The sequence below is a fragment of the Hyperolius riggenbachi genome, chromosome 2, assembly GCF_040937935.1.
Source record: "Hyperolius riggenbachi isolate aHypRig1 chromosome 2, aHypRig1.pri, whole genome shotgun sequence".
In the NCBI taxonomy this organism is placed as follows: domain Eukaryota; kingdom Metazoa; phylum Chordata; class Amphibia; order Anura; family Hyperoliidae; genus Hyperolius; species Hyperolius riggenbachi.
The window spans coordinates 29,030,166-29,047,720 of NC_090647.1; the positions used below are offsets into that span (position 1 = coordinate 29,030,166).

Below are 17,555 nucleotides of genomic sequence, written 5' to 3' on the forward strand. Positions count from 1 at the left end.
GGCTGGCTGACCCCAGGTGCCGATACATGCTGTCTGACAGTGTCACTAGCTCCTTGCCACGAGCTCCCCCTGCTAGTTTACAGAACTTGTCTCCTTCTCCCATTTGTCTCCCCATCTGAACTGCCCCCCTGTTCTTCATGTCCTCTTGCGGGCACCCACGTGACATCCGTGGACACATCGTCATCATCATCATCATCAACTGCTTCACTTGTCTCAGACACCTCCAAATAGGCACCAACAACGGGTAGTACATCATCCTCATCCTCCTCACACCTTACATCCGGTACATGTGTACTGATGCCTGACTGAGACATATCACGTGGTGGGACATCCTCCTTATCTCCTTCATCTTCTGCCAATAAAGGTTGTGCATCACTAAATGCATCATGTGTGAATAATTCCTCTGACATATCAAGTGGAGCAGCTGTGGTGCTAGTGGTGGTGGTAAGTTGTTTTGGGGTGCCTGAAGCAGAGCAGGAGGAGGACAGTGCATCAAGGAGGTTATGTGCGGAAGCTGTAGAAGATGGGGTAAGCCAGTCAACTACGCCCTCTGAATTTTGGGCGTTGAGGGTACGTGCCCTCTGAACACTGCGCATTCTTCCAGGACCACAGGAAATCAAAGCAGCACGACCTCAAGGACACTCGGGTAGCCTGCCTCTGCCTGTCATTTTGTCACAGAGGCCCTGGAGCACTAGTGGAAAAAACGTGCTTGTGCTTTTATGTGGCACACAATTCAATATCAATGTAAGTGGGCACAGGTGTGGCTTAGCGTCAGTGTGCATCAGACAGACACTGACAATATGCAGCAGCAGTTCAAACACAATTTAGTGATAATAACAGAGGCCCTGGAGCACTATTGTGCTTGTAGTGGGCACCGGGCACAATGGTGAGTGGAGTGTTACACACACACAAATAAATACAGCAGAAGGATAAAGTAGCCCTCAGAAGCGCTGTTTGGGGTGATTAACCACTTCGGTACCAGCAGCCTCTGCCCCCTTAAGGACCAGAGGCTGCCGGTACACTAAAACGCCGCATAACGGCAAATCTACGCAATAATCCGTCACTACCGCCGGTCATGCCACTCTGTCCCCGCTGCATGCTGCTCTCTCTGCCGTCTCTATGACTGCAGAGCGCTGTGTGCCGGTCAGGAGCCGCTTTCATTGGCTCCTGACCCTGTCACTCAATGTAAGCCAATGGGATTGGCTTATGGTAATGACAGGGCCAGGAGCCAATGAAAACGGCTCCTGCCCGGCTCACAGTGCTCTGCCATCATAGAGGCGGCAAGGCAGCACATTGCAGTGGGTAGAGAGCGGCGGGAACGTGCGGGAGCGTGCGGTGAATGGGACGTAGAGCTTACGTCTGGTCAGAACCGCAGCGCCACCCGCCCGACGTAGATTTGTACTGCGTCGGTCCATAATTGGTTAAACAACAAACAGCCAGTGAAGATCAAAATAAACATGCCTAGCTAACGCTTTCCCTATCTCCAGCAAGCTCTGTCCCTTCCTCTCTCTAATCCAGCCAAAGACAGACTGGAACATGGCGGGCGCTGCAGCGTTTTTATAGGGGGCGGGGTCTGTGAGGGAGTGCAGTCTGTGATGTAAGGGGTCAAAGTTTAGCCCAATGATGATGTATGGGGACGGGGGTCTGTGAGGGAGTGCAGGCTGATTGGCTGCCATGTGCCTGCTGACTGTAATGTGAGGGGTCAAAGTTTAGCCCAATGATGATGTATGGGGGCGGGTTGAATAGCACCAAGTGCTCGCGGCGAGCACAAATACCTGATCTTCACTGAACACTGCTCGCCGGCAAAGCGTTCGGGCATCTCTAACCTTCTCACCAGAATGCAGAAAGTCATGGTGTTTGGTATTGGCTTGATGGGGAAGCTACACGCTGTTTCCATCATCCCATATGTCCAGATGAGGAGTTATTGGCTCTCTGTAGGCGAGGGGCTACATTCAGTCCATAAAAAAAGGTATACCATTTATAAAAATATTTAAATATTAGCATATGATTTTAGATGTTAATGACACAATGAAGAGATAGCAGTGCTGTACAAAAGGTAAACAAAAGGGATTTCTTTCCCCTTTCAGCGGAAAACAGTCTGCTAGCCGCGGTCGCAGCTAAGTTTAAAGTTTAATCTTTATATCTTATTACAGTTCCTATTTCTTTGTGTTCTCCTTTCTCTTCCCTCCTGTTGTTGATAATATATTCCACTGCAAACATTACATTTATATCCATATATAGCAATATATCTGAGTTATGTTTTGTAAAGACTCATTTGGATCACAGTTAGTAAAAATATGCTGTACCTTATTTGGAAAGCTCTATTGTACTATTAATGCTTATAAATAATGTATTATTCTCTTCATTTTATTTTATTCATCTTCATCTTCTTCTATACACTGAGTTTGCTTTGTAATAGACCTGTCATTTCTCTACAGTACTCCTGCCACCAACCCATGTGGAAATGTAAATTGTAAACCAGCCATAAGCCTAGAACCCACTAGGAATCCATGCAGTGCTTTAAAATCTGCACACAGCGCTGCAGCCATTCCCAGGGAGATATCGCTCGCATTCCCGGCGCTTAGGACCACTGTACAGTAAACTGTACAGCGCTTACGATTAGCGATTTGTGGTTTGCTGGTGGGTAGGGGGGGTTTTCGTGCGTGTGTCTTTATGTGTGTGTGGGTTTTGTTTCGTTTTTGTTTTTTTATTAAATAAACTTTATTATACTTACCAGGGGTCTGGATGTCTGGATCTCCGGCTTCCATTCGTAACCCTGCCCCTAAAGGAAGAGGTCATAGGTGCTCCTCCAGGACCAATCAGAGAAGCGCCTGTGGCCTCCTCTGCTAGGGGGCGGGACCAGGGACAGAAGCCAGACATCCAGACAGACGGTAAGTATAAATAACTTTATTTAAATTTGTAATCGCTTTCCCCAAACCGTTTTTCAAAACTGCTATGCACTCAAAAATGCTGCGTTTACTGTGATTGCAATTAACCATAATTGCAATCGCACTAGTGGGCTTCCCGCCACCCACTTTCATTGGCAAAGTGTTTTTGGGAATTGCTGGCGATTGTCGCCAGATAACGAAACGCAGAGAAAAACGCCCTAATGAGTCCCAGCTCTTAGATCCATAAGAAATATTCAGGTATATTAAACCAACATTTGGGTTGATGCACTACAGTTCACTAAACGTAACACTTTTTTAGCTGGATGCACACGTGAGAAAAATTCTTTGCAAACCGAGAAATCAATCTGCCGCATAGGTTTGCCAGAAAGGATTGAATGACGGATCTTACTAACGATGCTGCACACATGCAAATGATCAGTTCATGCAAAAGACCAGATAAATGCTTCTGTAGTCCATTTATTTCCTGGTCGCACCTGTGCTGTGCACACAACAGTTAAGAAATATCTGCCGGTCTCATACACACCTTGTTTAATAAACAGTCGTCTGCAGACCTGATCTGCCAAGAGCAATTCGAAAGATTGAGAGACAAATATCTTTTGTCAAAATCTTTGGAGGTCTTTTCTAAACTTTTTTACAAAGATTATCTGCCAATTGGTTGTTGTTGATCTTTTGCTTTTCGAAGACTTTTATCTCACATGTGTGCGCAGCTTTAGGCATTGGATTCAATATGCTAACATGAGATTTATCTCGCAAAACCACTCCACTTATTACTGGCTTTAGTCATCTCAGCATTAAGTTGGACACACACCTCAAATAAAAATCTTTGCAAACCGAGGACCTATGCAGCAAACCTGTCTGCTGCATAGGTTTGTCCTAAAGGTTTAAATGACTGATCATTCAAAAGGCAGAGTATACACATAAACATATGCCGTATATACACAAATACAAGTTGACCGCGTGTATAAGTTGACTCCAATATTCGACTCTCTTAAGCTGGAATTTTTTATTGACTCAAGTATAAGTCTACCCAGCAAAGTTTATGGCTGCACTTGGGGCTCAGGAGGGGTTAATGACTGCACTGTATCAGTATTGCAGCCGTTAACCCCACCTGTCCCTTAAAGAGGAACTCCAGTGAAAATAATGTAATAAAAAAAGTGCTTCATTTTTACCATAATTATGTATAAATGATTTAGTCAGTGTTTGCTCATTGTAAAATCTTTCCTCTCCCAGATTCACATTCTGACATGTATTACATGGTGACATTGTTACTGTGGGCAAGTTATGTAGCTGCTCCTAGCTGTTTTGGCTGTTACAGACAGCTCTAAACAGCCATTTCCTGTCTGTGAACATTGTTACATTGTGGCAGTTTGCCCAGAGTACCGTACGGTACCAGAGCCTCTTGTGGGAGGGGTTTCAGCACAAAATCAGTCATACAGCGCCCCCTGATGGTCTGTTTGTGAAAATCATTATATTTCTCATGTAAAAGGGGGTATCAGCTACTGATTGGGATAAAGTTAAATTCTTGGTCGGAGTTTCTCTTTAAGTGCAGCCCATAACTCCTCCTTTCCTTGTTAATTGTTGTGGCCAGGACTATCAGACCTGTGCTTTCTTGGCATTTTCTTTATCAAGAAAGTGTCACAATAAGGGTGTTTTCACCTTTTTTTAAGAGCTGGCGATTATTAAAATCGCCCTAAAAACGTTTGTGCAATGATTCCTTATGGGAGTGTTAGTATCAGTGCGTTTTGTCTGCTTTCCACTCAGCAAAGAGCTGCCTGTACCATATTTGGAGTGATTTGGCTCAATGGAAGGTATAGAGAAACCGCAAAATGCTTGAAAAAGCGCTTTATATAGCGGTTTCCCCAGTGCTTTTAAGAATAAATACATTGTATTTCTTCTTTTCTGGGTCAAAGACTTCACTTCCTGACTTGCGTCAGGAAGTGAGAAAACAAATCACTCTGCAAAAGTGCTTAGCAAAGCGATTTACAAAAAATCTCAATGCGCAGGTAAGCGCCAGGAGGAGCTAGAAAATAATCGCACATAAAATCGCAAAACGCTGGCGTCAGCGATTGCGATTTTACATGTGAACAAGGCCTTACCACTGGATAAATTGCTGCAAATGTCACTTAAGCCCCATTCACATTTAATAGCGCAAAATGCTTGCGGGACACTGCAGCAATTTTTCCGCGATCGCGTGTAGCGCTTCTATAGCACCGCGATCGCTGGGAAATCGCCTGAAAATGGTGCAGGCTACACGTTTGCATTTGGCTATTTGCATTAATCGCCGGCGATTAACGCAAACTGCCCAAGTGAGAACAGGCCCATAGGGTATCATAGCACTAGCGCTTTAAAAAGCACCAGCGCTTGAGCGTTTTGCCGAAATCGCCGGAAAAATGCTCTAGTGTGGATGGGCCCTAATAGTACACACATTACTCAGTGTTGTTCGTGACTCATGTACAAGTTGACCCCTATACTTTTATTAACGGAGTCACACCTAAATTTCTAGACTTATTCTCGAGTATATATACAGTACATGTTTTGTTTTAAGCCAAAGACCACATATAATCCCTTTGAATGTGCATGTGTATCCAGTTGAGAAAGTTCAAATTCCTTCATACATGCACTCTTCCCCCAAGATGATCTGTAAGATCTAAAAGATGCAGTACACACCTTGCTTAAAGGATACCCGAAGTGACATGTGACATAATGAGATAGACATGTGTATGTACCGTGCCTAGTACACAGATAACTATGCTGTGTTCCCTTTTTTTTCTTTCTCTGCCTGAAAGAGTGAAATATCAGGTATGTAAGTGGCTGACTCAGTCCTGACTCACACAGGAAGTGACTACAGTGTGACCCTCACTAATAAGAAATTCCCCTTTTTTACCTCTTTCTTGCTCTCAGAAGCCATTTTCTGCTAGGAAAGTGTTTTATAGTTGGAATTTCTTATCAGTGAGGGTCACACTGTAGTCACTTCCTGTCTGAGTCAGGACTGAGTCAGCCACTTACATACCTGATATTTAACTCTTTCAGGCAGAGAAAGAAAAAAAGGAACACAGCATAGTTATCTGTGTGCTAGGCACTGTACATACACATGTCTATCTCATTATGTCACATTTCAGTTGTGGTATCCTTTAATGAACAAACCAAAGTCGACTCAGCAGACCAGATCCGCTGGGAGGAACTTGAAAGACTGCGAGACAAATGTCTTTGCTCGGTATCTTTGGAGGTCGATTGCAAACTTTTTATAAGGATTATTGACAAAGATTTTTATCTCGTGTGTATGAGAGGGTACGTTTCCACTACAAGCATGAAAATGTGCATGCTATTTTCTGGACGCGCAATCGCAAGCATATTTGAAATCACATGTGTATGCTCCTTTTTTGCATGCATAATCACCAATTTTTTAAAAAAATGTTATCCTTGTTTTTGTCTCTATTGACGTACACAAAAACACGTAAAAATGCAAAACCGCATCTGAAATTTCATAGCACTGCTGTCCAGATGTTTTCTGCATGTGAATTCTGGATACAACGGAAGCAGGCCCATTAAAATACATTGTGATGAGAATCTGTGTGCAGAAAATGCACACTAATTTGCATGTAGTGGAGATGGGCTTTTAGGCATGGTCAGTGAGATGCAAATACAGTATTTTGTATAGGGCCCCATTTTGTCTTAGACCTCGTTCACAATGAGCATTGCGTAATGTTCCCTGTGAAAGGAATGCAACCTAACAGATCAGGAAATTGCTGCTGCTCAATATGCTCGCGTTGCGTCGGGTACGGGGAAGCATACAGTCAATGGCCTCAATTCACTAAGCTTATCTCCTGTCTTTAATAACGTTTCTAGAGTTATCACCATGGTGATGAGGAATGTAGCATTCAGGAAACATTTTACCTCAGGCAAACCTAAAGTTAACTCTTCTGTCTTTAAGTTAACTCTCCAATCCTTAAAAGACTTCCAAGGACAAAATCCGGGCCCAAAACATAAAAAAAGTTAGCTACCTTCATGACTTTGTAAGGCACGGAGGACGCCATCCACGCCCTCCGTGCCATTCCGCCTGGTCCCCTCTGCTGAATAGCCCCCCGAAAGACTATGACCCCACGGTCCGGGTCGGCATCTTCTGCCTCCATAAAGATGGCCGCCGGAGCTGGCCACGGCTGCGCAGTCCGCATAGCCGCTACTGCGGCTGCGCAGCTCTAGGGCCAACCCTCCGATCCCCGCTGCCTGTTACGTGATCGGGGGGTTGGCCCTAGAGCTGCGCAGCCGCAGTAGCGGCTATGCGGACTGCACAGCCGTGGCCAGCTCCGGCGGCCATCTTTATGGAGGCAGAAGATGCCGACCCGGACCGTGGGGTCGCAGCCTTTCGGGGGGCTATTCAGCAGAGGGGACTAGGCGGAACGGCACGGAGGGCGCGGACGGTGTCCTCCGTGCCCTACAAAGTCATGAAGGTAGCTAACTTTTTTTATGTTTTGGGCCCGGATTTTGGCCTCGGAAGTCCTTTAAAATAACTCCAGAGTTAAAGATAGGCTGTTAATTAACTACATGTGAAAATAACTAAAGAGGAGGTAAATTAACTACAGAGGAGGTAACGTAAGGAATGAAGAGATAAGATAACTCTCTCACTGTGTGGAGGTAAGTTTTCTCTTGCCTTATTAGCATTCAGGAAACATTTTACCTCAGGCAAACCTAAAGTTAGCTCTTCCGTCTTTAGGTTAAATCTTCAATACTTAAAATAACTCCAGAGTTAAAGACAGGCTGTTAATTAACTGTGTGTGAAAATAACTACAGAGGAGGTAACTTAACTACAGAGGAGGTAACTTAAGGAATGAAGAGATAAGATAACTCTCTCACTGTGTGGAGGCTCAGAGGCACATCTCTAAACACACCTACTGGGCAAGATACTCCTCCAGTGAAATAAAAAAAAAGAACACTGCTGTGGCAGTTTGCCAGGAATAAGGTGAGAACAGGGCAAGATGTGCATCTTGGGAACCTATAAGCACAGAGGTTTTGGTGCCATAAACGCCAACCCTCTGCCAAACCCACAAATCCCCATGCAAATTCTCCCACCTGAGCTACTCCCCATTCCTTGGTTGACCTGGCCATCACCCCTCCCCCACTTCATCCACCCAATGTACCAGCCCTCGTTATCCTGGAGCTGCGCTAACATCACCATCCAAAAGCATGTAGGGGTTAATTCACTAAAACAAATAGTGTGCCTTATGAGAGTTAACGTGCCTTATCAGAGTAGCATCGTGAGCGCTACAAACTTTTGCCTGCTAATTGGCTCCACTCGTCCTGCCCTGAGCCCCTGCGGGTCCAATCACTTTAAAGGACATTATCCCTGCACTATGCTGCAGTTTACCGTATGGCACATTACTGTGCATGGCACATCTATAGCGATCGCAGGAACACGGTTGCTGCATCGCATTCGGAAACGGACACGACGTCCAAGTGGAAATAGGCCCAAAGTAAAATCATAATTTTAAAAATGTGCTTCAGTGCACTGTTCTATAACCCATCATCATCATATATAAATTCTGTCTTTACACATTATTGCCTGTCCCTGCATGCCACATCAAAGCTTTGGTAAGGTTGCTCTTTTATTACATGCCTAACTTAATTCACATTAAAAATGAATTACTGGCTATGCTGTAATGCAAACATGCTGGATTGCTTTTGTGAGTCAAATCTCTCCGGGGAGGACCAAGGTGGAGTACAGTCTAATGATGTCTCCTCACCATCGCTGTTTGCTTGGAGAATCGATCTCCTTGGGGTTTTCATCAACTCCTCATATAGGGGCCGAGATTCATCACCATTACTCTATATATACTGTGTAAAGAGTACATATGCTGAAAAGCAGGTGCATTTTTCCTGACTTCACCTAGAAACAAGGTCTTTTGGAAGGCATGTTGCAAGCCAAAGGGAGGAAGCAGTGGAGTCCAGTGAAACGCGTCGTGCAGCGCAAGTTAGTGAACTCCCCGTGACCCTGTCTGCTTGCTGGGGTGCTGAAGTGTACGTCTCTGTGCGCTTGCTGGGGTGCTGAAGTGTACGTGTCCCTGTCTGCTTGCTGGGGTGCTGAAGTGTACATGTCCCTGTTCTCTTGCTGGGGTGCTGAAGTGTACGTGTCCCTGTTCTCTTGATGGGGTGCTGAAGTGTACATGTCTCTGTCCGCTTGCTGGGGTGCTGAAGTGTACGTGTCTCTGTCCGCTTGCTGGGGTGCTGAAGTGTACGTGTCTCTGTCCGCTTGCTGGGGTGCTGAAGTGTACGTGTCCCTGTCTGCATGCTGGGGTGCTGAAGTGTACGTGTCTCTTTCTGCATGCTGGGGTGCTGAAGTGTACATGTCCCTGTTCTCTTGATGGGGTGCTGAAGTGTACATGTCTCTGTCCACTTGCTGGGGTGCTGAAGTGTACGTGTCTCTGTCCGCTTGCTGGGGTGCTGAAGTGTACATGTCTCTGTCCGCTTGCTGGGGTGCTGAGATGTACGTGTCCCTGTCCACTTGCTGGGGTGCTGAAGTGTATGTGTCCCTGTCCGCTTGCTGGGGTGCTGAAGTGTGCATGTCCCTTTCCGCTTGCTGGGGTGCTGAAGTGTACCTGTCCCTGTTCTCTTGCAGGGTAATAAGTGTGTGTGTCCCTGTGCGCTTGATGGGGTGCTGAAGTGTACATGTCACTGTCCGCTTGCTGTGGTGCTGAAGTGTACATGTCTCTGTCAACTTGCTGGGGTGCTGAAGTGTACGTGTCTCTGTCCACTTCCTGAAGTGCTGAAGTGTACGTGTCTCTGTCTGCTTGCTGGGGTGCTGAAGTGTACGTGTCCCTGTCCGCTTGCTGGGGTGCTGAAGTGTACGTGTCTCTGTCCACTTGCTGGGGTGCTGAAGTGTACGTGTCTCTGTCCACTTGCTGGGGTGCTGAAGTGTACATGTCCCTGTCCGCTTGCTGGGGTGCTGAAGTGTACGTGTCCCTGTCCACTTGCTGGGGTGCTGAAGTGTACATGTCTCTGTCCGCTTGCTGGGGTGCTGAAGTGTACATGTCTCTGTCCGCTTGCTGGGGTGCTGAAGTGTACGTGTCTCTGTTCGCTTGCTGGGATGCTTAAGTGTGCGTGTCTCTGTCCGCCTGCTGGGGTGCTGAAGTGTACATGTCCCTGTCCACTAGCTGGGGTGCTGAAGTGTACGTGTCCCTGTCCACTTGCTGGGGTGCTGAAGTGTACATGTCTCTGTCTGCTTGCTGGGGTGCTGAAGTGTACATGTCTCTGTCCGCTTGCTGGGGTGCTGAAGTGTACATGTCTCTGTCTGCTTGCTGGGGTGCTGAAGTGTACGTGTCTCTGTTCGCTTGCTGGGATGCTTAAAGAGACTCCGTAACAAAAATTACATCCTGTTTTTTATCATCCTACAAGTTCCAAAAGCTATTCTAATGTGTTCTGGCTTACTGCAGCACGTTCTACTATCACCATCTCTGTAATAAATCAACTTATCTCTCTCTTGTCAGACTTGTCAGCCTGTGTCTGGAAGGCTGCCAAGTTCTTCAAGGTTGTGGTTCTGTGATGCATCTCCCCCCTCCTGGCCCCTCTATGCACACTGCCTGTGTATAATGATCTCTTGAGATACAAAAGGAATGCTGTATACAGCCTGCTTGTGTATGAATGTATTTTCTATGTGTGGACATACTGTACATCAACCTACTTCCTGTTTTGGTGGCCATTTTGTTTGTTTATAAACACACTTTTTAAAACTGTTTTTAACCACTTTTAATGCGGTGGGGAGTGGCGAAATTGTGACAGAGGGTAATAGGAGATGTCCCCTAACGCACTGGTATGTTTACTTTTGTGCGATTTTAACAATACAGATTCTCTTTAAGTGTACGTGTCTCTGTCCGCTTGCTGGGGTGCTGAAGTGTACATGTCCCTGTCCACTTGCTGGGGTGCTGAAGTGTACGTGTCCCTGTTCGCTTGCTGGGGTGCTGAAGTGTACCTTTCCCTGTCCGCTTGCTGGGGTGCTGAAGTGTCCGTGTCTCCAGTGCCTTCCTGCTAGGGTTGGTCGGAAATGCCATTTTCCGATTCCGCGGTAAATCCGCATTCCGCCATTGCCAATTACCGATTCTACTTTCCGCTACAGATTTCCGCATTCCAATGCGGAATTTCCGCCGGAAATCGCGGAAATTCTACCCGACTTTAACATCGATTTTCTCAAAAACTATAACTTCTTTTTGAAAACTTTTTTTTTGCATCTTGTTCATAAGATTCTGTTTAATAAACCCTGAAAATGTGGTGTTTCTAGGACTTACGGGGGCTTTGCTATTAACCGCTAAATTCGGCGGATTTTTACTGTAATGCAAAATGCAGAAAATAGGGAGATGCGGATTTTCTGCATTTTACATTACAGTAAAAATCAGCCGAATTTAGCGGTTAATAGCAAAGCCCCCTTAGGTCCTAGAAACACCAAATTTTCAGGGTTTATTAAACAGAATCTTGTGAACAAGATGCAAAAGTTTTCAAAAAAGACCTTATAGTTTTTGAGAAAATTGATGTTAAAGTCGGGTGGAATTTCCGCGATTTCCGGCGGAAATCCGCCTACCGCACTTGCATTACCGATTTCCGCATTCCGATGCGGAAATGCAATTTCCGATCGGAATTTCGGAAATTGCATTTCCGCGGAATCCGAATGAGCATCCCTACTTCCTGCATCCTCCTCAAGAACCCTCGATCCAGCGTTGGAACCCTCTGGAAGTTTGCAACTGCTGAACCCTCCATGAACAAGCGCACCTGCACTGCTCAGGCACAGACACTCTGGCCAAATGAAAAAGCCAAGCTGGAGAGACCTCGTGGTACAGCGCAGGCATGAAGCTCATTCATGGATGGGAGAGCAGTCAAAAACTTGCAGAGGGTCCCAACTTTTCCATCACTTTTGTGTCCAGAAACAGTCTTTGTAGGTTTTAAAATTTGCCTGCCTATTGAAGTCTATGGTGGTTCGCCAGATTCGCCTGTTCGCTAACATTTGCGGAAGTTCAAATTCACCATTTCGCAAACAGAAAATTCTATGTTTGCAACAACTCTAGTAAAGTGTACCGCAACACAATGTCGTTTGGCAGATTTTAAAAAACAATCATCCTTTAAATTTTTTTAAAATCAATTTTCTCAAAAACCACAGAATCAAATTCAGCATTTTTGCATAATTACGCATAATCTTGCAATTACGGAATATAATTACATTTATACGCAAAATAATTATGAGTTTGCCAGAAATTTTGCATTATAATTGCAAATTTCAATGCAAAATTACGACTCTGTGAAATTTGAGCTCAACACTAATGGGTGACAAGTATCATGTTCATCATTATCCATGGTCAGTGAGAAATAAGAATGCCCCTCTTGGCTAACCATACGCATATTGTTATTCAACAAACTTTATTATTCATTCAATTATACAGAGTTAGGGGGTTAGGAGGCCTTTACAACTTACAAGCTTCCCTCACAAAAGTAATTAGGTAAGTGCATTTATATTGGCAATCTAGTAACCTTACACTGTCCCAAGAGCACCTTCATCATTCAAATACTATTGAAGAATCATCAAATAATGAATAATCGTTGATGTCACTTTTTTCCTATATTATCTCAAAGCAAATCTGAAGTGAAAATAAACGTATATGATAATGAATTGTAGGTGTACTATTGATAGTATTCCTGATAATAAACAGAACATTAGTAGCAAAGAAAAGTATATTTTCTTTGCTACTAAATTTCAGTTGCATAGCTTTATTTATAACATTGCATTATACTGTCATATTTCCAGTTTAGAATCCACATGCATTTTAAAGGGAAGGTTCACGGTGGGGAGAAAAAAAAATAAAAATGCACATCCACTTACCTGGGGCTTCCTCCAGCCCATGGGAGGCAGGACGTGCCCTCGCCGCCGCTCCACAAGCTCCCGGTCGCCTCTGGTGGCACACCCGACCTGGCCAGGCCAGCTGCCAGGTCAGGATCTTCTGCGCTCCAAAATGTGCTTCCGGGCTGTACTGCGCAGGAGCAGTAGTTCTGCGCCTGCGCAGTACAGCCCGGAAGACGTCCGATGACGTCAGCGCGCCCGCGTTAGGCGCATTTTGGAGCGCAGAAGAGCCCGACCTGGCAGCCGGCCTGGCCAGGTCGGGAGTGCCACCAGAGGCGACCCGGAGCTTGTGGAGCGGCGGCGAGGGCACGTCCTGCCTCCCACGGGCTGGAGGAAGCCCTAGGTAAGTGGATGTGCATTTTTATTTTTTTTCCCCCCACCGCGGATCTTCCCTTTAAAGCAAGTTTGAAGTGAGAATAAAAATAAACAGATACTTACTCACCTATGGAGAGGAAGGCCGCGGGTCCTATAGTGCCTTCCCATTCTCCTCTCCCAGTGTTCGCATTCCTCCACAGGCTCCTCTGTTTCAATCTCCCGCTGATTAGAGAGAGATTTGTCTCTTGGTCAAATCTTCCCATCATCGCTAGATGTATGGTTACCGTTACAGTTTCCTGGCTGTTTATGCGCTTCAGAAAACAGGACTGAGTTTGATCAAGTTGACCGACTAGCTCAGAGGAGCTCTTTTGCATAGATAACAACTTAAGTTTTTTTAACTTACTTCTAGCACACCCATTCAGACTATTTTCTTTGCGACCACTGATCTTTTTCTTATCCGTACTACACATACAATAAGTTTATTTTCACTTCAGATTTGCGTTAACACTCTAAAACTTTTAAATAGTTAGGCAAAAAAAAAAAGGTTTAAAATATTTTTTTTTAGTTATGTAGGATGATGTGATTAGTCAGTCATGACTTAATCTCTGGTCTGGACTGGAAGAAAGAAATTGCAGGATATGTCCAACATTAACACCACCTTTCTTCTTCTTGGTTTGATGGAGATGGATAAGCAAAATGTACTCTATTTCTCCATTTGTACAATAGTCTATTTATTTATTTTGGCAATCAATGGCGTAATCACATTGGTGATCGTGAAGGAGAGGAGCCTCCATGAACCCATGTACATTCTGATTGCCAGCCTAATCCTCAATGAGATTTTTGGTAGCTCCTCATTTTTCCCAAAACTAATACTTGACTTGATCATTTCTTCAAAGACTATCTCTCGTATTAATTGTCTCATTCAAACTCTTTGTGTTTCCCTTTTTGCACTCTTTGAAATGAGCACATTTTCCCTCATGGCCTGTGACCGTTATTTGGCTATATGCCACCCTCTGCACTACGTCAGATTGATGACAACTGAGAAGGTTGTGAAGCTAATCACTGGATCTTGGGTGATGACCTTGGTAATTCTTCTTGTTGCCCTTCTTTTGACAGAGGCCCTTCCTCTGTGTGGAGATAAAATAAATAATATTTTTTGTGAGAACATGTCCCTTGTGGTCCTCTCCTGTACAGACTCTACCACTAGCCGTGTCTTTTCAATCACGATATTCCTCATCTACCTGGTCTTCACAGTTTTGGTCACCATTTTTTCCTATTTAAGGATATTTGTTGTCTGTCAGAGACTCTCCAAAGAGTCTCAACAGAAAGCTGTCCATACTCTTGTGACCCATCTACTTAACTTTTCTGTCTTTTTGATTGGACTTCTTTTCGTTGTTCTCAGATATAGACTGGGAAATGTTGAAATTTCCCTGACTGCCCATGTTCTCCTCTCTGCAACACCTCTGGTGTTCCCACCACTATGCAACCCTCTTATCTATGGAATACGGACCCAAGCCCTGAAAATAAAAGTCGTCCAATATTTGTGGAAGGCACATTCTGGCCAAACATGGATGAAATGTTGTTTGCAGGCATCAAATATGTTTAATAAAAGTGGCAAACAAAAAAAACGATTTGGACAAATGAACTGTAACCAGTAACATACACAGAAACTAGTAGTATGTTCTCCCATGTGTTCCATAATTTGGTAAATTGCTTATCTGAGTAACAAAGAGGGCTTTAACTTTTAATTTCTTAACGTAACTGTTTATTTCTTAACTTTTTTTTATTCGTTTGAAAGGTTTTTAATATCTTACCAACTTAAATAAAATTATAGTTTAAAAGTGTGCCACATTTTCTCAGGATTCCATTGTCTAATAGAAAATTTTAAAGATCACATCAATAGGATGGTAGAAAAAAAAATCTATGGCCCAAGGCCCATATGCACTACACCTTTTCTCTTGAGTTTTCTTTTAGGAGATCATTTTTCATCTTCTCTTAATAAATAATTTTTTGCACTTTTAAGTTGAAAAAGTACCAAAAAAGTCGTTGACAATGTACTATCAAAATAATTTTGAGTATTTTATTGCTTTCTGGTGGCTTAAAAGGCATTTTATTGACAAGGTACAAAAATATCACCTTGGAGAAAACCCAGGAGAAAAAGTGGCCTATGGGCCTATGTGTGCAAAATTTGTCAAGCTTGTGCCTCACGAGGCGCTCCTTTGCTCCAGACAGATAACGCCAAGACACAGTTTTTTCTTTACCTGAAGTTGTAGGTAAGACCCGTGAAATGCGTTGTCCTGTTGAGTGTCCAATAAAAATATCCTAAGCCCTTGGTTGATGTAAGAGGCTCGGTTGGCTTGGTTGAGGCACTCAGTTGAGGTGCTCCTTTCCTCCAGACAGTTAACGCCTGTTTTTTCTTTACCTCAAGAAGTGGGTAAGACCCATGAGTCACATCGTCCTGTTAATCGTCTTTTATACCTAAGGTCCTCAGTTGAGGTAATATTGTTTTATTGGCAAATTTTACGCATCTAGAATTTAAACATTTTTCATTCACAGATCCGTGTGGAGATGGGATTCTCCGCTGCCTCATTACCGTGGGTGCCTTTAGCAAACCAGTTCTGTAAAGAGTCATTTACTTACCATTTTATTTAATTTATATAAATACTAGCTGGTCGCCCGGCGTTGCCCGGGTATGTATTTGGCTAGTGTTGGCTCCACCCTCTTTTTCTAACCCTAACACACAATTACTCAATTTCTCAATGACCTAATTTGTGAACTTTGCGGTCTTTGGCATCAATAATTTGCATCTAAATGAAACAAATGTGATTGGCTGTGGCTCTGCCCCCTTTTCTGAATTTGAACCCCAGTGACCCAATGACCAACTGTGCCAGGTTTGAGGCTTGTGCCATTAACAGTACAAGAATGGCAGCAATTTTAATTTTCTCCTTGAAAAGTGACATGTGATTTTTGATTGGCATTTTTAGGCTCCACCCACTTTTATAAATATGAATCCCAGTCACCCAATGACCAACTGTACCAGGTTTGAGGCTTGTGCCATTACCAGTGCAAGAATGGCAGCAATTAAATATTCCCCTTGAAAATCAATATTGCAGGTACTACTGTGCCTGCACTACAGCCAACATCCTTGTTGGTTGTATGTTTGGGGGAGTCAGTGCTGGATCCCGGAGGCTGTGGAGGACCAGGATCCAGAGACTTCCCCCTCCTGGGGTAAGCATCCCACGGGGGAAGGGAGGGGGTTTGTTATAGAGTCTATTTAAAGAGGAGCTGTCAGCCATATTATCTTAGAAAAAAAGACACGTAAATAAGTAGATAAATACTTGCATAACAGATGTCTTGCACTGTGCACGTTTTGATTTTAGTGATTTTTTTACAGTAAAGAAAGAGAAAATCCTTCCTAGCATTTCACATTTTAACTGTGGCAATTTTGAAGCCAATCCTGATATTATTTACTCCATTCTCTCCTCTGCCTGATTGTGTATGCATTGCCCACCTTTCACTGTAGAAAGTGCATTGTCTGAGCATGAGAAATATTGGCCAATCAGAGAGGAACAGAGGTGTGGGAGGGGAAATCAGGAGGGAAAGAGGCTTCAGCCAATCAGGCTGCATTATTTAAGTCTGAGGGGAAAGTATAGAAGCAAAATAGGACAACCCAGCATGCCCTGCAACTTCCTTTTTGTGTACCAAATTTTGTGTGTACCAAATAAGAGTCAGGTAAACTGGGGAATGATCATTTATCAACAAGAAAAGTAATAGTGATTTTAATGCTTGGATTGCCTGATTAGCATCCTTATTACTTGTTTACTAGATAAAAATAAAGAATTGATTTTTGATTTTGATTTTATGCCCGACAGTTACACTTTAAGAGCATTATAATTTCAGTTATATAATCTTCTTTCTTTATCCTAAAATGTATCTGCAGTCTTAATATTCTTTCTTTTATTTTTAATTGAAGGCTTCTTGCACAAAAATAGCTATGGGCTTGTGTTTTTTTTTTATTTTTTATTGGCTGTCTTTGCCAATAACTGTTAGAAATCTTGGCAATGGCTTATTTGAAATATGTGCTCAGGATCCCTGAGTAACCTTGCTGGCCATACGCAGTCATCGGTGACAGGGGGTGTTCCTGCTATTGGGTGCTAGGGGGCATAGCGTACCGGGTGACAGACAGGGGGGTTTGTCGCCAAGGTCTCCCACAGAGGCCATGAGCAGGAGGAGGAAGCAATGCTGTAGAAGGGACAATGGGGACAGCAGCGGGGACGGGGGTCAGACCCCTCCTCACCCTCCCTCACCTGGGTCCCCTCCTTCTGGCGCTTTTCCCCTCCAGATATGCAGTGGCAGACAGGAGCGGCGTGCAAGTAATTACTCACCTGCTTCCTGTGTTCCAGACGCTGGCAGGCATCGTCATCGTTGGTGGAGAAGGTGGAGACCAGTAGCATGTGACA

General features: G+C 44.2%; 1 protein-coding gene across 1 annotated transcript; it reads left to right on the forward strand.

The window, feature by feature from the left end:
* The first annotated feature begins 1,838 nt into the window (after positions 1–1,838).
* LOC137544729 (olfactory receptor 4B13-like) lies at positions 1,839–17,546 on the forward strand. The gene is made up of 5 exons (XM_068265821.1): positions 1,839–1,934; positions 2,738–2,891; positions 6,029–6,197; positions 13,718–14,645; positions 17,499–17,546. Exons 1-5 carry the CDS (start codon positions 1,839–1,841, stop codon positions 17,544–17,546), a joined length of 1,395 nt encoding a protein of 464 aa, XP_068121922.1.
* Positions 17,547–17,555: the final 9 nt, after the last annotated feature.